Source organism: Phyllobates terribilis, unplaced genomic scaffold (assembly GCF_046119375.1).
Source record: "Phyllobates terribilis strain yellow unplaced genomic scaffold, ASM4611937v1 Scaffold_3__8_contigs__length_932513732, whole genome shotgun sequence".
In the NCBI taxonomy this organism is placed as follows: domain Eukaryota; kingdom Metazoa; phylum Chordata; class Amphibia; order Anura; family Dendrobatidae; genus Phyllobates; species Phyllobates terribilis.
In genome coordinates this window covers 705778822-705806504 of record NW_027362763.1, presented here as the reverse complement: position 1 = coordinate 705806504, position 27683 = coordinate 705778822, and the positions used below count along the sequence as shown (strand labels likewise).

Here is a 27683-nt window from a genome sequence, read left to right as displayed (position 1 = left end):
ATTGTTAACCTGTTAAATGTTGCTGTCAACCTCTGACAGCGGCATGTAACATGCATCGGCATGCGTGCTCGTCATAATCTCCACCCATTGGCATGCCGATGACGTGATCGCAGGTCGCTGATGGGTTGTCTTGACAGCCTGGGGGTCAGCTGAGACCCCTGTGCCTGTCATTATGGAGCTCCTTTCAAACCCTGCCTGTGGCCGGGCTTCGAAGGAGACCGTGATTTTTCTATATGCAGCGATGTTGTGGCATCGCTGTATACAGCACAAGCCGTGGGACGATCACCTCTTCAAATCCCCTAGGGGGCTATTGTATACACTTTTTTAAGTTCAAAATCGCCTCTTTTCTCCCATTGAAAACGGCGATATAAAAAAAGTACATATATATATATATGGTATCACTGCGTTAAGAAAAGGTTAATCTTTCGGTAAACACTATAAGCAAAGTCAAGAACGCCAAAATTACATTTTTATGGTCACCGCAATTCCACAAAAAAGGCTGTAACAAGCTATCAAAAAGTCACATATTCCCAAAATGGTATTAATAAAAAAAAGTAGTCTTGCCCTGAAAGAAATAAACCATCATACAGCTCCATCAGCCAAAAAATAAAGTTAAATGGTGACAGAACCCCAAAAACTTTTTGCAAACTGTTTGTTTTATTTTAGTTTTGAACAAAATAACAAGAAAACTGGACATGTTGGGAATCGCCGTAATTGTACTGATGAGGAGAATGGTATTGCAATGTCATTTTTACCACAAAATGTACATTATCTTTTATGTTTTTACAGTTTTAGAACTTTTGTTTGTTTTTTTTTCACAATTTCACCGTTCTTCTAAAATTTTATTTATTTTTTTTTCTTCCAGTACACTGTGGTAAAATGAATGGTGTCATTCAAAAGTACAACTCGTCCGTCTTACCAAAAACAAGCCCTCATATGTCTATGTAGACAGAAAAATAAGAGTTAGGTCTCTGGGAATAAAGGGAGGAAAAAAAAACGCAAAGTGTCCCTGTTGTGAAGGGGTTAAATTCCCATTTCAGGAAACATGGACATTAACAGCAACAGACAGAACCTTATCTATTGTATTGATGCATCTAATAAGCGTGTGCAGAGGTCATTGTGAAGGGAGAGCAGGGTCAGATGTGAAACCACTTGCTGTGTATAGAGGCGTCATTGTAATCCTGCCTGTGATGAGTCTGCTGAAAAGGACAGGAAGTATGAGTCTTTAAAATAAAAAAAGATAGATAGATAGATAGATAGATAGATATATATCACCTATCCTGTTTGTTAAGAACCCCCTCAGTCTATATCATCATTAAATGAGACACTGGCTGTACAGATCCTGAATGGTAACTGTAAGTGGATGTGCAGATCTACATAACATGCCATTTGGGACTCTTGAAAAGCTGGGTGTCTGCCCTAAAATCTCCAGGTCTTGCGTAATTAACCTCATTGATCTACTATGGTAATTTTCCAGATAAAAAGCCAGATTCATGGTATTCATCCTCTGTAATCTACTTTTTTTTTTTCTGACAGGGGGAAGAAGTAAATGCCGGCAGGATCGGGCTCACCCTGGTAATAGCTGGAATGATTGGTTCAGTCATTTGTGGTGTGTGGCTGGACTATACGAAAACATACAAGTAGGTAAACTCCACCTGTGCTGAGATGTAACACAACAATATGTTCTGGACAGTACTGCCCGCCTGTATTAATATCAGTCCTGACTCCCTGCAGGCAGACTACACTGATCGTCTACATCTTATCATTTATCGGGATGTTGGTCTTCACCTTCACCCTGAATCTCAAGCTCATTATTGTGTTCGTGACAGCAGGAGCTCTAGGGTAAGATGCTAATAACAAAAAAGAAATCAGTCCTGTATTATACTCCACAGCTGCACTCACTATTCTGCTGGTGGACTCATTGTGTACATAAATTACATTACTGATCTTGTACTGATCCTGAGTTACATCCTGTATTATGCTCCAGAGCTGCACTCACTATTCTGCTGGTGCAGTCACTGTGTACATGGAGTTGTGCTCAACATTACATACCCCGGCAGAATTTTTCCTTTCTTCACTTTGTTTCAGAGAATGAATGATAACAAAAAACTTTTTCTCCACTCATGGTTATTGGTTGGGTGAAGCCATTTATTGTCAAACTACTGTGTCTTCTCTTTTTAAATCTTACTGACAACCAAAAACATCCAAATGACCCTGATCAAAAGTTCACATACCCCAATTCTTAATACCGTGTATTGCCCCCTCTAAAATCAATGACAGCTTGAAGTCTTTTGTGTGTAGTTGTGGATGAGGTTCTTTATTTGCTCAGATGGTAAAGCTGCCCATTCTTCTTGGCAAAAAGCCTCCAGTTCCTGTAAATTCCTGGGCTGTCTAGCATGAACTGCGCACTTGAGATCTCCCCAGAGTGGCTCAATGATATTGAGGTCAGGAGACTGAGATGACCACTCCAGAACCTTCACTTTGTTCTGCTGTAGCCAATAATAGGTCGACTTGGCCTTGTGTTTTGGATCGTTGTCATGTTTGAACGTCCAAGTAATTCCCATGCGCAGCTTCCGGGTTGATGAGTGCAAATTTGCCTCCAGTATTTGCTGATAACGTGCTGCATTCATCTTTCCTTTCAACTTATGCTAAGTTTCCTATGCCTTTGTAGCTCACACATCCCCAAAACATCAGCGATCCACCTCCGTGCTTTACTGTAGGAATGGTGTTCCTTTCATCATAAGCCTTGTTGACTTCTCTCCAAATGGAACGTTTATGGTTGTGGCCAAAAAGTTCAATTTTGGTCTCTTCACTCCAAATTACCTTGTTCATGTGCTCTTTGGTGTATTGTAGGCGAGATACTTTGTGGCATTTGCGCAGTAATGGCTTTTTTTACTGGCGACTCCACCATGCAGCCATTTTTCATCAAGTGCCTCCTTATTGTGCATCTTGAAACGGCCACACCGCTAGTTTTCAGAGAGTCCTGAATTTCAGCTGATGTTGTTTGTGTGTGTTTCTTTGCATGCAGAACAATTTTCCTGGCAGTTGTGGCCGAAATTTGCTGGTCTACCAGACCGTGGTTTGGTTTTTACAGAGCCCCTGATTTTCCATTTGTTAATCACAGTTTGAATGCTGCTGACTGGCATTATCAATTCCTTGGATATTTTTTTTGTATCCCTTTCCTGTGTTATACAGTTCAACTACCTTTTCCTGTAGATCCATTGACCATTATTTTGCTTTCCCCATGACTCACAATCCAGAAACATCAGTGGCTGGATGAAAGATGCAAGACTGTCTGGATCCCAGAAACTCTCTCAGCTTTTATGCGCACACACACACACACACACACACACACACACACACACACACACACACACACACACACACACACACACACACACAACAAGCAAACAGGTCACAGGTGAGGATGTTACCTTTAGTAGCCATTCAAACCCATTTGTGTCAAATTCTGTGCATGTTATCAGGCCAAAATCACCAGGGTATGTGAACTTTTCATCAGGGTCATTTGGATGGTTTTGGCTGTCATTAAGATTTAAAAATAAATGGCTTCACCCAACCAATAACCATGAGTGGAGAAAGTTGTGTGGTGTTTTTTTTTTTTTTTTTGTTATCATTAATATTCTCTGAAACAAGGCCAAGAAAGGAAAAATTCTGCCAGGGTATGTAAACTTTTGAGCACAACTGTACATTACATTACTGATCCTGAGTTACATCCTGTATTATACTCCAGAGCTGCACTCACTATTCTGCTGGTGCAGTCACTGTGTACGTACATTACGTATATCTATGTAATGTCAATAGCTGATTTCTAGTCCTTTACAGCTCGGCCTTCTGTATAAAAGTCTTTGATGGGAAATATCTCTTTATTTTAAAAGTCATAAAAATGGAGTAAATGATTTGTTTTGTTGTTTTTTTCTAAGTATAGTTGTCTGTTTTGTGCTTTGTGTTTTTCCTGGACCGCATACTTTAATACCTGGAATATTACTGCTGATTACAGTCCAGGTGTCGGGCTGCGTTTTTAGCTTCACCTCAGGTTGCATTAATCCAGTCTATGAACATGCTGCTACCTATAGCTTGTACAAGCCCTTCACTACTGTCACCACGGCTTCTCCGCTGTCCTCACACGATGGGTGTTTGTAGTCTTTCAGCAGCTGTAGAACATCCATCCATCCATCCATCCTTCCATCCATCCTTTCTGTAGTACTTAATTCCACAGGGCTTCAGAGCTTACACTCTAAGCGCCGCGTCTTTCTGGTTTGTTCCTGCTCAGATTTTTTATGACCGGATATCTTCCGCTGGGGTTTGAGTTTGCCGCTGAGATCACGTACCCAGAATCAGAAGGCACATCATCCGGCCTGCTGAATGCCTCAGCCCAGGTATGTATACCCATACTGATAACACTTCCCTTTAAAGGAAGAACCTAAAACACTTGTTTAGCTAATGGTGAGCACCAAGAAGCTGAAAACTGCCAACCTGTACCCATTAGTCATCTCCTCCTGGAATTGGAACAGAAAAAACGTATAAACTTTTACTTATGGACACCAATATGATCAGAGCCATATGTTTTGATTTGTCATCACTAGTTGGACCTCCGAAGGTCGTTTCTTCCAGTCTTGTATGTTACTGCTGACTACATGCTTTAATACTTCATTGGTTGCAGCGTCAAACAATTGGCGTGTCCTTAACTTGTCAGCAAAAATATTACTGTGATATTGTTTATAATGTGAGTTGAGCGCAGCCAATGGTCACTGTCCATTCAACAAACTTTGCATGAAGCGATTAATAAAAGCAAATATAAGAAACTTTGCAATATATAGTCACAAACGCTCGCTGTATATGTGACTGTAAAGGGGAACTCCGCTTCTCACACTTACTCTTTTTCTCGCCTATCGGATAATTCTTGCCTTCTAGCCTACATAGAGTAACACAAACAGGTTATACTTTCCCTCTTCAGGGTTGTGGGTACGTTTAAAGCAGCATAATATTTTAATATATGAAGTTTAAAAAAATTAAATACAGTGCTTAAAGAGTTAAAATAATAAAGACATGCACACAGGGCAAAAACAGTGTAAAACAAAAAGGATCAATAAAGAAGGTTCTTACAATTGAGACTGGAGAGTGATTCTTTGCAGAGGAAATCACCACAGAAATTAGGACTGTTCAACTATTCACATTATCTTTCCTAAAACTAAGTGAGGCTTTTCTAGTGGATATATTATAAAGGGTCTCATCCGCACCTGGAATCCCCTCCTCCTGGTCTGGTGAGAATAGGATGTCTAACTGTATGCATGGAGAGATGGTTAAAAGGATATGATTCTAATTTGTCCTAAGAACCTCCTAGTGGAATAATGACTACAATATTTCCGAGCATATACTCACCATCCTAGACACACCAAACACGACTGATAGATCCATATTTCGGGTTGATTATTATACATAGGTTGAAAAAAGACCAAAGGTCTATAAAGTTCACCTTTTCTCCACCAATTGTACATTTTTGTCACTAATTTAACTGTAACCCACAATGTTGTGTATCGAGGAAATCATCCAGCCCTTATATAAAAGTTGTTAGTATTGGCCATCACTACCTCTTGTGGTCGGCATTCCACAGTCTAACTGCTCTTACTGTAAAGAACCCTTTCCTGTTTAGCTGCTGGAATTGCCTTTCTTCCACCGGAGTGTCCCCTGGCCCTTAGGGCTCTTTCACACGTCTGTATTTCCGGTACGTGTGGTGACAGTTTCTACACGTACCGGTGACACTGACACAAGCAGACCCATTCAAACTTATGGGTCTGCGCAAATGTCAGTATGTTTTCATGGACCGTGTGCTCCACACACTGACATGTCTGTTTTTGGATGACAGCACAGATCACACAGACCCATTCAAGAAAATGGGTCCGTGTAAACGCATGCCGCACATGGATCCGTGTGACACTTACCGGCGCTTGGGAATCATTGTACAGTTAGCGCTGTTCCCAAGCGCTGGGTGATCAACGCTGCCCTCATCATGGTTCCCTGCCGGCGCTGCGATCAGCACCAGCAGGGACAATGATGAGGGTAGTAATGTCTGAAGATAAAAAAAAATCCTTATACTCACCTGTCCTAAGTGTCCCCCGCTGTAATCCATGTGATCGATCACGCAGAGAAGCCGGGGAGAATGAGCCGCTGCAGCACGTGGGCACCAGAGCTGCACTCAGTGAGTGACAGGACACCGCTCCTGACCTCAGCAGAGGTTCGTGGCTCATTCGCTGCAAGGGTCACTCTCCCCGGCTCCTCTGCTGAGCGGTCGCATGGATTACAGCAGGGGACACTGAGGACAGGTGAGTATAAGGATTTTTTTCTATTTTATTCTTATTTTTATAGGTGGACACTGCAGGAGTAGACACTACTACCCTCATCATTGTCCCTGCTGGTGCTGATCGCAGCACTGGCAGGAACCATGATGAGGGCAGTGTTCAGCACCCGGCGCTTGGGAACAGCGCTAACTGTAGGTACGTGTGCTCCTGATGCAGCACATGATTGCCATGTGTGTGACACATGTTATAATCCTTTGTACTGACCACACATATATTTATACTTAGAAATGAGACATCTTTTTTTCTAACCTAAACAAGCCCAACTTTTTCAACCTCTCATGAGAGGCCTCCATCCCTTGCAATAATCTAGTTGCCGCCTTTGAACTGACTCTAACATCTCAATATTTTATATTCTCAATATTTTAAAATGTGAAGCTCAAAACTGGATCCCATATTCTAGATGTGGCCTCACCAGTGATTTATAATGGGCAACAGTACATTAGGATTGATAGAGATTTTATTTTTTTATACACCCTAAAATCTTGTTTGCTTTTGCGGCAGCTGCTTGACATTGAGTACTGCTGCTCGGCTTACTTGTAACCAGAATCCCCAAATCCTTCTCTTGTTCTGTAGTCCCGAGTATACTCCCATTTATAGTATATGTAGCAATAGGATTGCTCATCCTAGGTGCATTACTCTACATTTATCTACATTAAACCTCATCTGCCAAGTGTTTGCCCATTCAGCCATATTATTCAGATTGTTTCATAATATTGTAATGTCAAGGTCAGTTTAGTATCCCACATAGTTTGGTGTCAGCAAAGACTGACACTTTACTCTCAATCCCATCCCCAAGGTCATTAATAATCGGTCCTAGCACAGATCCCTGCAGCCCCCACTGCTTACTATATCCCATTTAGAGAATGTACCATTTGCAACGACTGTTTCCTGTCTTTTAGCCAGGTCCTTACCCTTCTGCATATAGTCTTCCCCTGTCCTTGCTTCAGTATAAGGCTGTTATGTGGTACAGTATCATTTACACTTCTATTTGAAAAGGCTGAAAATCCTGGTGCTTGACCCCACAGAAGCGAATATGTCCCCAATCAGCTATAGCCATGGATGGTGCTGATATCAGTTATCGATATGGCATGGAAATGTTGCGTTTTCATTGCCATGTGATGTCCCTGGTATGGGCCGGAGATGTACCTTAGGGGCCATTATCTTCTCCCACATATTTTAGCACCACTTTATAATACACAGACCATTGTTTTTTGTTTTCTGTGTTTTTTTTTCTTTTTGCCACTGTTGGCTCTTTGCTAATTTTAATCATTGACTCACGGAGGAAATGTCTGGAGGGCTCATGCATGGGTTTCAGCAGGGCTCATGCATGGGTTTCAGCAGGGCTCGTGCATGGGTTTCAGCAGGGCTCGTGCATGGGTTTTCAGCAGGGCTCGTGCATGGGTTTTCAGCAGGGCTCGTGCATGGGTTTTCAGCAGGGCTCGTGCATGGGTTTTCAGCAGGGCTCGTGCATGGGTTTTCAGCAGGGCTCGTGCATGGTTTCATCGTTATTTCTCCTTGCAGATATTTGGGATCCTCTTTACTCTGGCACAAGGAAAGCTCACAAACGATTATGACCCTCAGGCCGGCAACATTTTCCTCTGCGCCTGGATGTTTGTAGGAATCATTTTAACAGGTAAGTCGCTGGCCACTTTCTGGCAGCACAATCTACAACTCAAATGTAGCATGTCAACTAGATATATTTGTTAGAAAAGTCCATGGAAAGCCATTGTCCAAAGCCCCCATACACTTAAGATGGCTGCCACCTGATCGGCAGCCATCTTATCTGATTCTCCCATCCATAGGAGCCACTCGCTCTGCCGAATTCTCCTATGTTCTCTGAGAGAGTCGCTGTCAGACCTCTATGGTGGCAAGTTATCTCTGAAGAAAAAAAGGGATCAGCCATCTGATACGCCAGATCCTTAAATGGGTATTCCCATCTTCAAGAGCTTATCCCAATATGTAGTAGGAATAATAGCAAATACCTCCAATTAGAAATGTAGTATAGTTCTTCTGATTAGCTATGTCTTTTGCCCCATGTGCAGGCATTGTAGTAGCTTAGGTGTCCATGTTTAAGACCACTAAAAACTGTCATTTATAGTGGTCATAACCATGGATACCTAAAACTACTGCAATGCCCTCCATGGGGGTAAGTGACACAGCTAATCAGAAGAACTGTACTACATTTCTAATTGGAGGTATTTGCTAATGTTGTTATTCCTATTACATATTGGGATAGCTTGGAGATGAGAATAACCCTTTTAAACCAAGAGATGACTGTGGCCCCCATACACTAATGTGTCAGTATCTGCGGGTTCCGCCAACATTTTATTTATCTCGCTTATATGGTGCCATTAATTCCACAGCGCTTTTACAGACCTCACCATTGGTCTAATGAGGATGGGGCCCTTTAGATCCCACAGATCACAACAATCTGATTGTCAACTTGCCATTGCAATGACTGGGATGTATGGAAACGAGAAAAAAATGTTCTATGGTGAGGAAGAATGACCGTTCATATGTGAGTGATCAGTGATGCCCCCCCCCCCCCCATTTGTTAAAAAAAAAAAAACTTTTTCTTTTTTTATATAATGTATATAGTGCTTTGTTCTTGTTTTTCTAAGTTTAGGGCATTCTGGAGTAGATAATATTTGGAGGAAATGAATAGTTTCCTTTATCACCCGTGTTCCTTGGCTTTTCCTTGTGCTGTAATTTGCTGTCACTGGGAGGAACTGTGTCCGGTGCGGCGGAGTAATGCTAATATTTATTCAGTGCGGTAAATCCACAGCGCGGCCGGCACCTGCACGTCCGTGTAATGGAAGAGCTGACATGCCCATGGAGCCACGTTTAACATTTTAATAGTCGTGTTTTGTTTTTTTTTTACACGCTAATAAAATGAGTTAAAGAGAAACTGTGATCTTACAATATATCTAGTCAAGGTCATCAAGCAGAGATTATGAAGCAGGTGAGGCTAAACATAAACCTGCCAATCCATAGTGTTAGGTTTTTGTTTTTTCCTCTTCCCTTTACTTTAACATTTTTCCGAATTCGCCCAGCGTGAAGTAGTGTTTTATAAAATTAAAAAAAAATCTTTCCTCGCCTTGCAGACCTGCGGCATTTCTGAGCTCTTGCTGCAGCGTTCCCTGCAGATGTGGAATCGACTCGGGACCGCTGCAGCCAGTCGTCCTTCACATTTCACAGTATGTGAAGGCAGCAGCCTCACAGGGGGGAAAAAAAAGGCTTCCTTTTTTTTTCTTCTAATATACGTTAATTTTTAAGTCAATTTATAGTAGATCTGTCTCGCTGAACCCTGCTCCTGCTGTGCTGCCAGGTTTAGGGTGGGGGAAACGCAACTTTTTAGTTTTCTTTAATTTTTGCACAACTACGCGACCTCACTGGTTCTTGGTTTGTTTTCCCTTGGGGCTGATATTTCACCATGGAGAGACTGGATGAGGATTTCCAGCATTGCTTAATAGATCGGAGGGATTGATTCAGAAGAAATGATGGTCACGTACATATTTTAGGCTTTGTGCCAGGTTCTGGGCCGAGTCCCAGCCTAGGGGGGTGATCAGGTTTTACGGCTGGAGTGATCCTTGCGGTGACACTTCCTGTGTGAATGAAACAGTAGTGAGATTTTCCAGGTCTTTACAATGGGAGAAGGTGTAGATGTTGGCGTCATGTCTGTGATTTGGCAGGTCAGCAGTTTACACCGCCATCTGCACACCTCACTGTGTAAATACGGCTCTTAATTTGGGTGTCAATTAAACAGGTAGTTACTGGGGACATCAGACTTTCTAGGAATTTGCACTTCATGGTCCAATAGATGGCTAATCGCTGAAGGCTTTTTGGCACGGCCTTCATTTTCCAAATCCGGCACTATAGCCTGACTGTGGCTCGTGGGTATATAAAATCTATAATTAATATTTTTTTTTATATATATATATATATATATATATATATATATATATATATATATATATATATATATATATATATATATATATATATATATATATATATATTTATTTTATTTTTTTTAAGCTGCTTACTGTACATGTATAATACTCAGCATTAATGAGTACACCCCCTTTGAAAAGTAAGATTTTAACTAGCATCTCACTGAACACACAAATTTTGGGGAAAAATTGTTCAAGACTGAGTTTCATAAAAAAAAATTTTTCAACCCATAACATGAAAGTAAGGTTAATATAACTTTTGCTAGTAAATCTTGAGTTATACTCAAATTAGTTAATGCAAAAAATGAGTACACCCCACATCAAAAACTACTACATCTAGTATTTTGTATGAACAGCACCAAGTTTTCTAGGCCTGGAATGAACAAGTTGGCGACATATTGCAACATCGATCTTTCTATTCTTCAAGAACGAGCTCTCATAGAGCCTGGATGCGGGATGGAGAATGATGCCAATTTGTCTCCTCAGATTCCCCCATAGGTGTCTGGATGGGGTCAGATCTGGAGACACTTGGCCACTGAACCACTTTCACCCTTTTCTTCAGAAATGCAACAGATGTGTTTTTTGGAACATTGTCATGTTGGGGGGAAAGTAAAAAAAAAAAAAAAAACAACACAATAAACAAATACCCTGCAATAAATAAACTGCAATAGTGCATGAAAATAATATAGGGTACTTAGTTACCGTATATTCCGGCGTATAAGACGACCCCCCCTATTTTCCTGTTAAAATATAGAGTTTAGGATATATTCACCGTATAAGACTACCCCTTTTCCAACGCATACCAAACACCGGTAAAAATTTAAAAAAAACAGATTTGAATTTAACATGGTCCTTTTTTAATTTAAATTCTTATGACATGCAGGTATATAGCAGGAAAACTGTCACTCATAAACATAAGGCATACAACAACAACATTACTATCATCCATTTTCATCAGCGGCATACACCGGTACCCGGCAATTTACAACAGAAAGAATAGAGCTTCACACACAGATTACATAGATAGAAATATGTCAGTCACATATATATGAAGTACAGTGACATTGTTGCTTACTGTACTTGTCATTTAGTGTAAAGGATTTATTAAAAAATATAATAGTGTTTTCGTGCACCGTCTCTTTAAAAAAGCCGGCCGGCAATTCAGCATCTGTACCCGACAATTTAGAATAGAAGGAATAGAGAATCACACATAGATTAGATAGATAGAAACATGTCAGTCACATATATATGAAGTACAGTGACAGTGTTGATTACTGTACTTGTCTTTTAGTGTTAAAATAAAGGATTAAAAAAATTGGCGTGGGGTTCCCCGTAATTTTAGGCTCTAGCGGAGGTTAAGCAGACAGCTGGGGCAGATGTTTGAAGCCTGGGAAGGGGGTAATACCCACGGAGCTTCCCAGACTACTAATATCAGCCCCCAGCTGAATACCTAGCCTTTACTAGCTATTAAAATGGGGGACCCCCCCCAAAAAATGACGTGGGGTCCCCCCTATTTTAATAGCTAGCAAAGGCTAGGCAGACAGCTGGGGGCTGATATTAATAGCCCAGGAAGGGTGCCATGAATATTGGCCCCCTCCCAGGCTAGAAACACCAGCCGTCAGCCGCCCCAGAAATGGCGCATCCATAGGATGCGCCAATTCTGGCACTTAGCCTCGCTCTTCCACGCTGCCCTGGCGCGGTGGCAGGGGGTAATAGGGCTGGGGTTCATGTCAGCGCCAGCTGCCATGAAGCCCAGGTTAGTAATGATGGCCGTCTATATGACACCCCCATTACTAACCTACAAAGTGTTAAAAAGAAAAAACACACTACACCAAGAAAAAAATAATTTATTTGAAATAAACCACACCATTTTATTTAATTCTTAGTTTACTAAAAAAAAAATAGTTACCTGTCCACGTTCCTGCGCTGATCTCCCATGCACAGCTGTCACATCTGGAGATGGTGACAGCTGTGCATGGCTGCTGTAAGCTCACACTGCCGGGAACACGTCCGCTCCCGGCAGCGGGAGCCACTGACTGAGGTCACCGGAGTGCATTCAGTCAGCGCTGCTCCGGAGACCTCCTTTACGGCACTGCTGTACCGTGGGAATTTCTCACGATACAGCAGGGCCGTAAAGCAGCTAACCGGAGCAGCGCTGCCTGAACTCCGGCGAACCCGCTTATGCAGTGACGGGGCTGCTTTACGGCCCCGTCATTCTAGCGGCGGCAGCGGTTCAGAGCGGTCACATTCTATGTGGCTGCTCTGAACTGGAGATCATCGTGGGACACTCGTGGACTACTACGGAGGGGTAAGGATAAGGTTGTGGTTTATTATTTTATATTTTATTACAGGAGATCGATGGCTTCGGGGAATTAGATGTCTAGGTGAGTATAGGTGTAGTTTTTTATTTTTTTACTTTATTTTAGGTGGCGATCGGCGGGGACAGGTAATGTATGAACTAATTTATTGTAGGCAACCACTGGCCACCAATGACATGTATTTAACATTTATTGGGGACACAGTAGGGCAATTTATATAGCAGGATCAGGCTGATGGGAACTACTGCTCCCATCGAGCTGATCCTGCTGGCAGGAGTGGACGGGGGACAGACATAGGCCGATGGGAGTAGTAGTGTCACATCGGCCTATGTCTGCCTGCACGCACAGACACCGCAGACATCGCACAGACACCGCAGACATCGCACAGACATCGCACAGACACCGCAGACATCGCACAGACACCGCAGACATCGCACAGACACCGCACACATCGCGCAGACGGGTCTGGGAGGTGAGGCTGACCTGTGAGACCGTGGGAAAGTTCATGTGAGTTCATGCAATGCAGTCAAGCATGACCTCACATGAACCCTCTGAGGGCACCGTGGCGACTTCAGATGAACAGCTGATCAGCATCACCTGATACCTCAGCTGTTCATTTGAAATAACCGGCGGGAAAGCGCAGCACAGAACGGGAAAGCCGGCGGTGAAGTCTTTTCACTGCCGGCTTCCCCGCCCGGGTCCTTCGCTCCCCGCTCCTTTGTGCTGCACTCCCCGCCCGGTCCTAACTTGCGATCGGGATGGGGGGTGGGAGGCTGCGGGGAAGCAGTATGGGGCTGTGTGATTGTTTAAAAGCCGGCGGCTTTTTACCACCCGCCGGCTTTTAAACAATCAGGAGAATTCTCCCACGCTGGGATGGCATTCTGATGACAGGCTGGATCTCAGCTGAGCTCTGCCATCCAGCTTGTCATCCTTCAGAGACACTGCAGAGCGCAGGCATTATGGGAACTTCCGATTCCGGTATTCGATATTGTAAAAGTATCGGAATTCCGATACCGCGAATATCGGCCGATACCCGATATTACAGTATCGGAATGCTCAACACTACTTGTCACAGAAGCGATGTGAACTTCCCAGCTCCGGACACAGCGCAGTGCTTCTGTGACAAGTGAAAGCTGTCGGCACAGAAGCCCTGCGCTGTGTCCGGAGCTGGGAAGACACTGCGATGTGTCAGAAAAGTTCGCTAGGTTCTGTCTGTCTCCGCTGCTGGGAATACGCTGCGCTGTGTCCCAGGCCTGAGAAGACACAGCGCAGCGATGTGTCAGTTTCAGCACAGAAGCGCTGACTGTCTGGACCTACCGCCGCCGTATTTTAACTCCCTCCACCTTATATTAACTCCCACATGGCAGGGATACGGCCACGGCAGCTTATTAACACCCCCAGAGTATCCCCGCATGTCAATTTCTGAAAGTTCAAAAACATTACCGGCGTATAAGACGACCCCAGACTAGACAGAAGATTTTTCAGTCTTCAAAAGTCGTCTTATACGCCGGAATATACGGTAACATAATTTTGATCAAAATAATGCAAAAAGCCATCCCACCTCATCACGGTGACCCTATTTGGGACAGTCCTAACTCTAATGTTTAAAACATTACCATTTGTCAAGTGACATGCATGTGGATAAGAGACTGAGCACAGCTTGTGGACACACAGACCTGGGAAGCAAGATGAATAAACTTTCCAGCTCAAGGAAAGGGCAGGCTACACCCTTATATGCACTTGTGCACACTAAACTGAAAAAACCTAAAGGTATGAACTGGAATGTAAATTGGTGTGCATGCAACATGTAAGAGCATATTCACACATGGGCACTAAACAGAAAAAAAACAAAGACAAACACAAATACCCTGCAATAAATAAATGGCAACAGTGCATAGTGTCTCTAAGCCCTTATCCACATGTATGTCACTTGACAAATGGTAAGGTTTTAAATATTAGTCAGGACTGTCTTAAATAGGGTCACCATGATGAGGTGGGATGGATTTTTGCATTATTTTGATCAAAATTGTTAACTAAGTACCCTATATTATTTTAATGCACTATTGCTATTTATTGCAGGGTATTTGTGTATTGTGTTTCTGTCTTTATTTTTCCCCTCCCCCATGACAGCACACCTTGAGAGAGGATCCGCCCCACCAAGGACAGGAAACCGTCTGAAATAAAAGGGTGGCACCTCTCCCTCACTTCAGTTGGTTTCCTGTCCTTGATGGGAACCTGTCTTGGGAAGAAAAGAAGACTTACCTGGGGCTGTCCCGGTGTGGAAGAGCGGGCACTGGCCTGTGCACCGGGTTCAGTATCCCAGAAGCGCCGTCCGCAGCTTCCCCTGGGGTTTCTGCGCCGAGCGGGGCGCACGCGGTGATGCAGGCTCTGTCCTCCCGGAGACCGCAGCGCCGTCCTCCCCCTGCCGTGCGGCAGCACTTCCGGGTGTGACACGCCTGATGTCACGGCGCAGGGCACGCTGGGAGCGACGCGCTGGGTGACGTCAGGAGGCGGCGCCCAATCCAAGATGGCGGCGCCCATCGGAGCGTGGCCATCGGAGCGTTCCAGGCCAGAGGTTTTTTTTCGATAGAGCTCCGGCCTGGGGAAGGGGGAGGGCCCACGAACCGGAGGAGGCTGGATGGCCCTATTTTTAAGGGGGGGGGGGCTATCCTGGAAGCGTGGTACGCTTCTGAAACATGGCTGACCAGGATAGCCAGGAGCAGCAGCTTACCCCCCCTCAGCAACGGAAAAAGCAGAGGGATGCATCGCATACAGACAGCCGCTTGAGTAATCGTAGTGGCAGCCGCAGGAGTAAGGCTTCAAGTGCCTCGGGACCATCCAGAATGGAATCATCGGTTCCGCGACAGCCTCCGAATCCAGTACCCGTTTGTGACCTCCGGGGATGAGTGAGCTTCGTGAATGTCACTGGTTAGTAACGGGAAGTCTCTTATGTGCTTCCTTTTTCTTTAGGAGCCTAAGAAGAGTAGTGCCAAGCAAAAGCATAGGATGTGTGCCCGTTGCCAAGCTTCCCTCTCTGTAGAGTGGCAGAAACCACTTTGCCAGGGCTGTGTGACCAAAACCATAGCTGAGAATTCCCGGGATTTCGCTGCAAATTTGAAGTCCATAGTGCACGCAGAAGTTCAGGGGTCCCTGAAAGGGTTCCTTAGAGGGAAGAAAAGACCCCGTAGAGAGGTTTCCTCCGTCTGATTCCTCCCAGTCCGAGGAGCAGTGGGATTCGTCGTCCCTTTCCTCATCGGGGGGCGGTAGACCCTGCTTCCCCATTGAGAATACAGACAGGCTGGTTAGGGCAGTAAAATCAACCATGGGTCTGGAGGAAGAGAGCATCTAAATCCCTGGAGGACATCATGTTTGCAGGCTTGGGAGAGAAAAAGAGACGCTCATTTCCGGTTAACAGTAAGATTCAGGGCCTCATTGACCGGGAGTGGAGGAGACCAGAGAGATCAGGAGCTTTACCCTCCTTCTCTAAAAGAAGGTACCCCTTCGAAGAGAAGGACGCAGGACCTTGGGATAAGATCCCCAAGGTAGACTGGACTGTAGCAAGGTCATCGAAAAAATCTTCCCTGCCCTTGGAGGACTCTGGCGTCCTAAAAGACGCCCTGGATAAAAGAGCCGACTCCTTCCTGCGCCACACGTGGGAGGCGGCGGCCTAAAACCAGCGGTGGCTGGCACCTGTGTGGCGAGATCCCTGATGGTGTGGCTCCAACAGCTAGAAGACCAGCTTAAAGATAAAAAGGTTTCCAGAGAGGCAATTCTTGCGGATCTACCTCCAATGCAAGCAGCATCGGCCTTCCTGGCTGACTCTTCAGCCGACTCGGTCAGGCTTTCAGCTAGGGCAGCGGGACTATCTACTGCAGCCAGGCGAGCCTTGTGGCTCAAAGGTTGCCCAGGCGACCTACCTTCAAAACAGAAGCTGTGCTCCCTCCCGTGTGACGGTAGACTCCTGTTTGGCCAAGAATTAGAAGACCTGTTAGAAAAAGCAGGCATAAAAGCAAAGGGTTCCCGGGATTTTTGGGGGAATCAAGAAGATTTAGTTTTCGGAGGAGGAAACTTAATCTGGGTCGTCCTCCGGGAGACAAAAGGAGATGGGAAGCCAAGACCAAAAAGGAGTCGGGCTACATGTTTGGGGGACCATCCTCAAGTTCAAAGAGATCCTCCCAATGACGCCAGGCTGGAAGTGAGTGGAAGGCTTTCCCACTTTTTTCCAGCTTGGGAGGCGGTTACAACAAACCCCTGGATTCTAAAAATGATCAGGGGGGCCTGAAGATCCGGTTCAGCCAGACCCCCTGTCGGACCTTTGTGGTTACCCCCCTACGGAAGGTCCAGGAAGAACAGTTAGCCCTGGAAATAGAGGTATTAGAGTTAGTAGGGAAGCGGGTCCTTCTCGAAGTACCAACACCACAGAGAGGGAAGGGGTTCTATTCCCCCCCTATTCATGATAAAAAAAAACAAACTGGTCTTTAAGACCATCATCAACCTCCAGGAGTCTGAACAAAGTAGTAGAAAAACAGACTTTCAAGATGGAGTCAGTAAGCTCGGCAGTGAAGCTCTTGCATCACAACTGCTTTATGGCTGTAATAGACTTGAAGGACGCATATTATCACGTCCCAATCCATCCGGAGTATCAGAAATATCTGCGAGTAGCCCTGTCTATTCAGGGGGAGCTGAGGCATTTTCAGTTTGCTGCCCTACCCTTTGGCCTCTCCATTGCCCCGAGAATATTTACGAAACTAATAGCAGAAGTGACAGCCTTTCTACGGATCAAGAACGTAGTGATCGTGCCATATTTAGACGACTTCTTGATAATGGGGAAATCAGAAGTCCACTGCTCCAGTCAGCTTCTAGAGGTCACGGAAGTGTTGCATCAGCTGGGGTGGTTAGTGATTTTCCAAAAATCAAGACTAACCCCCTCCAGGACTCGGACCTTTCTGGGTCTAATCCTAGACTCTCATCGCCAAGCCTGCTTCCTCCCAGAGGACAAAATCTGCAGGTTGATTGCGTTAGTCTCGAAGGCCATTCAAGCTCCAGGGATGTCTCTGAGAGAGGCAATGTCCCTCCTGAGTTCTATGACGGCCTGTCTCCCAACAGTAATGTGGGCTCAGGGGCATATGACACGGCTTCAGTGGGAGGTATTGCAATGGGCATTTAGAAGGCAGGCTCTCTCTCTCCCCAGAAGTAGTAGATTCCCTTTTGTGGTGGACAGTCAGGGGAAATCTGACCGCAGGCGTTCGGTGGTCCAGACCAGTAGATCGGATAATTACGACCGACGCAAGCAGTTCCGGATGGGGGGGGTCATCTGGCAGAACTCTCAATACAGGGTCACTGGGCTTACCACGAGAGGGGGGGGCATCCTCAAACAAACAAAGGAGCTTTGGGCAGTAGAAAGATCCCTTAGGGGCTTCCTCCCTCACATCCAAGGTCACCATGTCCATGTCAGGTCCCACAACCGGACAGCAGTAGCCTATGTGAATCACCGGGGGGGGACAAGGTCACGCCCTCTGATGGTGGTGGCAGACAGGATCCTTTGTCTAGCAGAGCGAAACCTCCCATCCCTCAGCACCCTTCACATAAAGGGGGTAGAAAATGTGAAAGCAGATTTTCTAAGCCGCCATACCCTAAGACAGGGGGAGTGGGGGTTAAACCCGTAGGTCTTCCACCAGACTGTCCAGTTATGGGGGCAGCCAGACATAGACCTATTCACCACAAGGGCAAACGGGAAGGTGCAGAGATTTTTGCTCCCTAAATCCGCCAGAGAATCCCCATGCTGTAGATGCCCTCCAGATTCCTTGGGTGTTCGGGAAGGCCTATGCCTTTCCACCATTAGTGATGATTCAAGTAGAGGTGAGGAAGATCCGGGAGGAAGGCGCCAGGGTGATTCTGATAGCCCCATTTTGGCCCAAGAGGCCTTGGTTCTCTTTGCTTCGGCTAATGTCGTTGTCAGATCCCTGGATTCTACCAGAAAGGCCGGACCTTCTCATGCAGGGACCAGTATTCCATGCCCAGGCCAGGGGGTTCCATCTTTCGGCATGGAATTTGAGAGGTCACTATTGAGTAGCAAGGGGTTTTCACCAGGCTTAGTTTCTACTTTATTGGGGAGCAGAAAACCAGTTACAACTAAGATTTATAGCAGGGTTTGGGGTAAATTCCTAGAGTTTCTAGATGTCCCGTTATCGAGCAGACCTCCGATCAGAGGGATCCTGGAATTTCTACGAAAGGGGCGGGCCCTGGGTCTAGCTACAGGGACTCTTAAGGTTCAGGTTTCAGCTTTGGGGGCACTCTATAATTGTAATCTGGCTGGGAATACGTAGATCTCAAGGTTTATCAAGTCCTGTGCCAGAGCAGGGCCGGTTAGGTCCATGGGAGTTCCTCCTTGGGACCTGAATTTAGTCTTGAACCCTCTTACCAGCGAACCGTTAGAACCTCTACACAAGGTCTCTCCAAAGATTCTCACCCTCAAGACCATCCTCCTAGTAGCCTTAACGTCAGCCCGTAGGGTGGGTGATCTGCAGGCCCTCTCGGTTAATCCTCCTTACACACAGATCTTTGAGGATAGGGTCACCTTGCGGCCAGATCCAGCATACCTTCCCAAGGTGGTATCTAGATTTCACCGTAGTCAGGAGATTGTGCTACCCTCGTTCTGCAGCCATCCCAAGAACCCAGAGGAAGTCAGGTTCCATAGCCTAGATGTTAGGAGGTCCCTGCTACAGTACATTCACATGACTAGTCTGTGGAGGAAGGACTATTCCTTGTTCCTGGCCTTTCAAGGGAGTAGGAAAGGTCACGGGGTGTCCAAGGGTACCATCTCTAGGTGGCTTAGGGAGGCCATTTGCTTAGCCTATACGTCCACAGGGGTTCCAGCCCCGGACAATGTGAGGGCTCATTCCACCAGAGCCGTCGCAACCTCCTGGGCAGAGAGGGCAGACGTCTTGATCGAGCAGATATGTAGGGCTGCTACTTGGTCTACACCATCCACCTTCTTTAAGCCCTATCGGTTGGATCTGTCCTCTTCTGATCTCACCTTTGGGAGAAGGGTACTTCAGGTGGTGGTCCCTCCCTAGGGTGCTCATAAATTCTCTCAAGGTGTGCTGTCATGGAGGAGGGGAAAACGCCAAGGTTACTTACCGGTAGCCGGTTTTTCCTGAGCCCATGACAGCACCCATAGGCCCCCCCCCCCCTATTTTTTTCTATGTTTCTCACACCATGGTGTGCACTGTTTTGGGTGGTGTGTATATGTACATTGTGGTGTTGGTTATATGCCTAACCTGTTTAGGGAGGTCCTCTCAATGCTCTGTAAACAACTGAAGCGAGGGAGAGCTGCCGCCCTTTTATTTCAGACTGTTTCCTGTCCTTGGTGGGGCGGATCCTCTCTCAAGGTGTGCCGTCATGGGCTCAGGAAAAACTGGCTACCGGTAAGTAACCTTGGTGTTTTTTTCTGTTTAGTGGTCATGTTTGAACATGCTCGTGCATGCAGCATGCACACCAATTTACATTCCAGTGCTTTCCTTTTTAGGTTTTTTCACGTTGGAAAAAGTGCACAGAGGGGTGGCGACATCTTTCAATTGATGAATTCATGACCTCCTCAATTAAATGCAGCCCCACATAAGGACACAGCCACCACCATGCCTCACTGTAGGCACCATGCAGTTTTCTTTGTACTCCTCATCTTTGTGACTCCATACAGTTTTGAAGCCATCAATTCTAAAACCATTTATCTTGGTTTCATCGCTCCAGGGTGTAGTCCCAGGATCTTCATATTTTTCAGCCTGCGTCCTGGCAAATTGTCTGGCTTTTCTTGTGCCTTGGCTTTAGAAGTGTCTTCCTTCTTTAACGACCCCCATACGTGCTATTCCCCAGCAGTGTCCCCTATATTGTCACTGGAAACGCTCAACTCCAGTTTAGTTCTCTACTACTTTACATAATTGCAGTAAATTTGCACGTTGATTTTTCTTCAGCCCTTCTCATCAGAAGTCGCTCCTGTTTAGATGTAAACTTCCTTGGTCTGCCTGGATGTCTGGGAGATGGTTGCAGTTCCATCTTTGTATAAAATTGTTCTAATTTTGTCTTTTTAGACTACAGAGTGAGTTAATAGAGAACCATCAGTGAACTTGTTCTGACCGGTAGTTTACTTTTTTTTTTATATAGTGATGAGCGCAATTGCTCGTTACTAGAGTTTGCCAAGGGTGCTCAAGTATGATGGGTGCTCAAGTCACATGTCCACGTCCCTGTGATATCCAGAAAACATACGAAGATTGCCCATACATGTCGGACAATCCCTGTAAGTTCTGTGGCTGTCTAACAACTTTCGGGTTCGGGGAGCGGGCATGTCACTCAAGCACCCGCGATACTCTGTGTGTACCTAAGCACCCTTGACAAACTCTAGTAACGAGCACTTGCGCTCAGCGCTACTCTTTTTAATATGGTTTGTAATCTTAACTCTAAACTGACAGGAGCCTAGAATAAGACCGATAAAAGGGTTACAAATTGCTTGACAGAATGAGCTCACTGATGGATTTACAGTTAACTCGTATTGCAGCCAACAAGGTAGAGTGAAAAGTCTGGAAAAAACAAAAATTTTTGTGAAACCCAACTGCAAAAAAATATATATATTTTTTCTTTGCTCAAACTATATTTGTGGAAGTAGAAATAAATTGTCTTAGAAGTTTTCTATATCCATTTTAAAGGGTTGGTCAGGTGCTCCCAATCTGTCACTCGTTCTGCAGTCAGGTCTCTGAAATGTGATCATCTTCAGATTTTACCTGCTTGTCAGGCAAGGAGCAGTGGCATGGCCGTACAGCTGAGAAGACTCGGGTGAAATAAGAAGGAAATGTACTGTTAGCTGCCAGAAGGGGAAGGAGACTGATTCTGCCCTGATCCCACGCACTTCGGCTCAGATTAGCAGCAGCACCAAGGTAGATACATGGAAGAAAAAATCTAAATAGAAGTAGGAGAATCTTTATATCTTGGTTGATATATTAGGATATTTTCTAGCACACATTGAGCCCATGCTTTCTAGATGCCTCCACGAGCTGATGGGGATCGGTGACATGTCCCCTGATCTGTACGTCCAGTTCTGAATGTCCCATCCTAGACTAATGGCCGAGTCATGTTCTCCAGTGTCTGCTGTGATTGTGCTATGCTAGTCTGTGCCAGATATTTCCTACAGGGAGGTAACGTCAAGGTCACAGTGCAGAACGTGACTCCTTCTATTTCTGGTGGTCTCCAGTTATTACAAGGGGAGGGTCGAGGGCTGCAGACTTTTGCACTGTGTTGGCTTCTCTTCCCGTTGTGTAATTTTCTATGAAGTGTGTGTAACAATGAAGCTCACGGCACAGATTTATATCACAAGGTGTTCACCAGTCAGATGTGCGGGGGCCACATGATCTGCAAGCGCACCTGTTGTGTAAACAGCCAGCCACAGGTTACTCAAGGGCACAGAGGAGGGGGGGGGGGTTATGTGGTCAGGTGACTGGAGAGCGCACAGAGTATTTCAGCAGAATATCATGTATTGGTGGTTATGATGGGAGAGGGATAGTCTCACCCATATCTATCTCTAGTCATAAAATGATGTATGGTACAAAAATGCCAGAGGAGCTGGCTGGGATATGCACCACTGATCACGGGAACGTGGCTGGTCGTGTTCTGCTCCTTCTAGGTGAACAGACTGTGGTCTGCATGTTGTAACATGGCCCCTCAGTAACTAAAGCACGTGAGCGTCGCAGCAGTTACTCCTCTAGATTTGTTTGACAGCATGTCCACAAATGGTCTACTGTTTAGAGCTGGATAGTGAATTTTTAGTTGTTGTGTGTCTTTTTTATTTTTTTATTTTTTTTTGGGGGGGGGGGGGGGGGGGTTGGAGTCATGATGGTCCAACGTCTATCCCACTCGTTGTCCTTCTAATCCACCACCCCTTCCTAATACTCAATTCAGCTGAGCATTAATGGTTTTTTTTTTTCAATGAAGAGATGGGAATAAGTGGCTGAGACACCTCTCTGCTGGTGGCTTCTCTCCCTTCAGAACAGGGGATTGGGCATGATGAAATTTAGTATGTCCAATCCCTTCTTCTTTTTTTTTTTTTTTTTAAATGCCATACCATTACATAGTCTGTCAGCAATCAGTTTGGCACCTTCCATCAGAGCTGCAGACTGACCCTTGTCTTGTACTGTTGGCTACGTCCCCTTCAGTGCCTGCTAGTTTCCCCCCATAACGAAGCGAACCTCAGTGCCACACCGGCAATTAAGACAATAACTGGGGTCGCCATTGTCGTATTAATGGGACAGAATTGCAGGTACATAGGTTGTCTATAGACAGGAGTGGCGCTGTTTCTATGGAAGAGAGAGGGGATATTATACTGTGGGGGGGGGGTTGTATGCTATCGTCAAGCATACAATCATCAGTGTTGTAAAAATTATTTTTAACTGGTTAGATCGAAGGAAATATTTAATGTTTGGCTAAATAGACAAGGTTTTGGGCTGACATCTCGTCTAAGGCGAAAACCACCTTAGTACTGAACCTGTCAGAACGATTTTGCCATTGAAACGAGCGGTATGTCTGTATAGGTCCTTGTACGACAATAAAAATGGTATCTGTCTTGTAGTAATCCGATGTGCCCGCGTTGAGAAATCAAGCTTTGAATCCAAGTGCATTGGGGGCGTGTCAGTGGATATGTATTGAATAGACACGCCCCCAATGCACTTCCAGGCTAATTTGCATGTGGCTTCAAAGCTTGATATCTCAGCACTGGCACATCGCATCACTACAATACGGGTATCATTTTTTTTATCGTTGTACCAGGACCTGTACAGCCGTACTGCTAGATTCAGTAGGAAGATCTTCCCATAACATGGACTGGTCAGGATAGTTGGTGGTGATTTGGTAGCTGTAGACCACTCATCCATGCCCGTATTGTGGCACTGTACAACCTGTGTGTGGAGCAATCATTCGGCCCATAGACTTTTTCGGGTACACTACTGTACCTCTGTATGTGCCTTTAATATGGCAGCATCATGTGATACTGTCTGCGACCTCGTAATATTACATTTCACCGCCATCTAATGCACATAGTTTCCCTTCAATGCTCTCTGTAAAACGAACTGTGCTTGGAAATGCGGCCACCATAGAGCACAGCGTATTGTCGAAGGACATCTACAGCACAGAGCGCCGGACTTAAAGGGGTGTGAAATCATGTGCTGCACGCTGGGAGTTGTAGCCAGCCGATGATGGGAGGTGTGCTCCCTGCAGGGAAAGTATAGGGAGGTGAAAGTTGTTTTGCCCATGCAGCTGAGAATACAGAGCAGACGGCCCCCCACATACATTGCTGACGGTATGTGGACAATGTGTTTACGCCATATTTACCGCTTGGTTGCACGCTTTATGTTCTTCTTGTCCGGTGAGTAGATAAGTAACAGAAGACCTTATATATTAGTTACATTTAGTGTTTTCACTCAACGTCTTTCCCATAAAACAAAGCACAGAAATGACTTTACCTGGAATGTGAGTCTGATCTTAAGGTGAGGATGAGGTCTTAAAGGGGCTACACCAGAAATTCCCTAATATGGAGAATAGTGGGATGTGTGCAAGTAATGTGTGGGCAATACAAAGGACTGGCAACATGACTTATTCCTTCCAAAGACTGAGGATCAGGGGGCAGTCATTACAGGTGGAAGAAAGGCGATTCCAGCAGGAAAGGGTTCTTTACAGTCAGAGCAGTCAGGCTGTGGAATGCCGACCGGAAGAGGTAGTGAGGCCGACACTATAACAGCTTTTATACAAGTGCTGGATTTCCTCAGTACACGTAATATTGTGGGTTCTAGATAATTTAGTTACAAAATATATAATTGGTGGAGAAAGCTCGAACTTGATGGACCGAGGTCTTTTTTTTTTTTTTTTCAACCTCTGTATCTATGCTAGATAATCCTTGCAGACAGCCTGGTGTACAGGTTTTGTGTCATAGGAACATTCAACATAGAAAATACACAGAAAATGAAAATAATATCCCAGTATGGCCTCCATTACTCTTCTTTTTTCCTTTTTTATTGTCAAATAAAAATTGACAAATTTATATGAAGAAATCTTCTTGGAATCTCTGGAGAATTGGCCACGTTCCTCCTCAGTCTCCTGTGCGTGACTCTTAGACAACTGACTGCAGCAGGAGCCTCCCCCCCCCATCTGCCCAAAAGGTCAAAAGGAAATGTATAAGGCTAAATCTTCTGTTCTCTGTAGGATTTCTCCGCTTTCATGAACATACAGAGGGCTCTGCAGACTGACAGTGAGGGCTGTGCAGTTTTATAGTTAATTTCTAGTTTTGTCTTCCTGGAGGACAGTCTGTGGAAGGGCTGCTGCTCCTGCAGGACACGTAGGGATATTTGGGCTGATTTCGGGCTTTTATTGAGGCCAGTTTATTTGTCCCCAACCTAGCTGCGGGTTACTGATCCTCAAATGGCAGTTATCTTATACCTAGTATTGGGGGGGATGTCGGACAGGTAGTGAATTGTGGAGAGCGGCGGGGGCATCACTGGGTAAGTAAAGCTTGGTTTCTCTGTGGGGTCAGTCTTTGACAGCCCCTTTAAACCCAGGCTTGGCTCAGTGAATGCTAGTCTGCACTATTCATGTATGTATTATGTATATTTATGTATAGTGAATTGTTTGTTTTTTTTTACTTGCAGCTTTAATCAAATCCGACCTGCAAAGACACAATGTAAATTCTGGAATAACGAAGTCCGACATCAAGTCTGTAAGTATTGCCATGTGATGGGATGTAGTCTACCATTCCCTGTTGTCAGCCACTTTAGGCTGCAATGGAGACAGTTGCTGTTCAGTAGGATCGGTCACAGGACGTTCAGGAACCTTTCTGCTCCCATGATCCTCACTTATCTCCAGTGTTGAGATAGCAGAATTATTTGCATACATGTGTGTGTATATCGGCCGTCCGACAATCCATAGTGCAGGACTGATCAATACGCAATGCTGACGGGATACGTGTTCCCTCCCTGGTGGTGCCACAATTAAAGGCTTAACACTCACAACCAATTTTCAATCCTTCATTAATACCCTACCTTTCTGTGTCCACAGCTCTTATGCAGACCTATGTGTCTCCATGGTATTAAGCAGTGCAGTCTGATCCGGTTGTCTTGCATCTCTCCATTTGTCCCCTAATTCCTCCTGACATACATTTGACAGAAGTCCTGGAGAGATGGAAGGAAGCATGACTTTAGGATCAGACTACAGTGTTTGTCGGTTACCATGGAGACGCATAGGTCTGCATAACACCCAGAGATGAAGAATAGTAGGATTTGTAATTGTGATCCTACCCAGACGTGTTCCCGCGATGTCGACAGGCGCCGCTGCCATATTCATCCTGCAGGAGCTGCTGATAGATGTCATAGCCATTATCGCAGGGTGGCACAGACTTTGTCCAGCTGTGAGCAATGGGGGCAGCACCACACCCTACTTAAACTCCAGGCATACTGCTGGCGGTTGCTAGTTTGTTGCTTTGATTTCTCTTGGTTCACTAGTTGCATTCCTAATGCTCTTATTTTGATCCTGACCAGTTTGTGACCCCTGCCACATTTATTCAGTTATCTGTCCTGACTCTGACATGGGCTAGCCTAACTTTATTTTGTCTGACCCTGGTTGACACTGGTTTTGTACCCAGTCTGTCCCTGATTCTGGCCCACCAGTAGCTGACCAGGCTAGTCAGACTACTCTTGCCTCGGGCTCGCTCCGCCGGCCAGCAGCCACTCTTGCCTCGGGCTCGCTCCGCCGGCCAGCAGCCACTCTTGCCTCGGGCTCGCTCCGCCGGCCAGCAGCCACTCTTGCCTCGGGCTCGCTCCGCCGGCCAGCAGCCACTCTTGCCTCGGGCTCGCTCCGCCGGCCAGCAGCCACTCTTGCCTCGGGCTCGCTCCGCCGGCCAGCAGCCACTCTTGCCTCGGGCTCGCTCCGCCGGCCAGCAGCCACTCTTGCCTCGGGCTCGCTCCGCCGGCCAGCAGCCACTCTTGCCTCGGGCTCGCTCCGCCGGCCAGCAGCCACTCTTGCCTCGGGCTCGCTCCGCCGGCCAGCAGCCACTCTTGCCTCGGGCTCGCTCCGCCGGCCAGCAGCCACTCTTGCCTCGGGCTCGCTCCGCCGGCCAGCAGCCACTCTGTGGATGCAATCCAAGGGGCCCCATTATAAGTCCAGATTCCTATATAGGGTTTAATGGGTAATTAAGGCCAGGGTTCCTCTGGGATCTGTTTAATTTAAGTGACTTGAGCCAAGTCTGTTTAAGGGTAGCCTTTTTGGGCTGACCACTTTAGATGAAATTGCGCTAGGTTTACACAAGCATACCAAAAAAAATCATACGAATTAAAAAAACAAAAGAAACAAAACTGTTTTCATCTCCGTTGTAATCCGTGAGGCGTCTGTTTTTATAAATCAGTTATTAAAATTTACAAGACCAAATACAGTTTCCTATTAAAGAATCTCAATGTGTCCGTACACTTGAAAAGAGTCTCATCATAGATACAGAAGAAACTAGTGCAGGCTGCTTTTTTTTTTTTTTTTTTTAAATTCTCGTACAGTTTTAGTCCGTTAATGGGAAAAGCAATCCTCACCTGAACAGCCTAATTGAATAACCTCAGTCCTAGCGCTGTTCTTGTGATGTCCGTTTTTTTCACAGACCGCACTCAGAGCGAAAATATGGCCGTGTGAACTTTTGTCCTCCGAGTGATTGTGGACTCTTCTTGGACTGGAATACCTGACAAATCGGGGCAGTGTGTGATGCGCACACTGTCATGATTCCCTAGTATTCCCCATTTGAGTGTTTGATCACAAGCAGACTAGACTCTCCTCCATTACAACATTAGGAAGCATTTAGTCTGCTTGTGACTGCAAATTGCATCTCCAAAATACCACACCCACTTTAGACCCCATTATTCCTATCTTCTGTGTGCATTAACCCCCTCTTGTTAGAGGACCACCCTCCTAGAAGACCACTTTGTGAATAATTTATAGGTGGGCTTCTCTAAGAAGGTTCAGTGTATTGT

The 27683-nt window shown here is 45.5% G+C and overlaps 1 protein-coding gene across 2 annotated transcripts in view; it reads left to right on the top strand.

Annotated features, from left to right (window-relative positions):
• The window catches only part of FLVCR1 (FLVCR choline and heme transporter 1), a 52339-nt gene that overhangs the window by 11160 nt on the left and 13496 nt on the right, over positions 1 to 27683 (top strand). For both annotated transcript variants that reach the window (XR_012318069.1, XM_073671968.1), the window contains exons 5-9: positions 1537 to 1640; positions 1735 to 1842; positions 4292 to 4397; positions 7899 to 8010; positions 25329 to 25396. Coding sequence is in view for 1 of the 2 variants with exons in the window: in XM_073671968.1 (XP_073528069.1) it covers positions 1537 to 1640; positions 1735 to 1842; positions 4292 to 4397; positions 7899 to 8010; positions 25329 to 25396 (498 nt within the window). In the remaining variant the exon portion in view is untranslated. The remainder of the gene's footprint in view (positions 1 to 1536; positions 1641 to 1734; positions 1843 to 4291; positions 4398 to 7898; positions 8011 to 25328; positions 25397 to 27683) is intronic.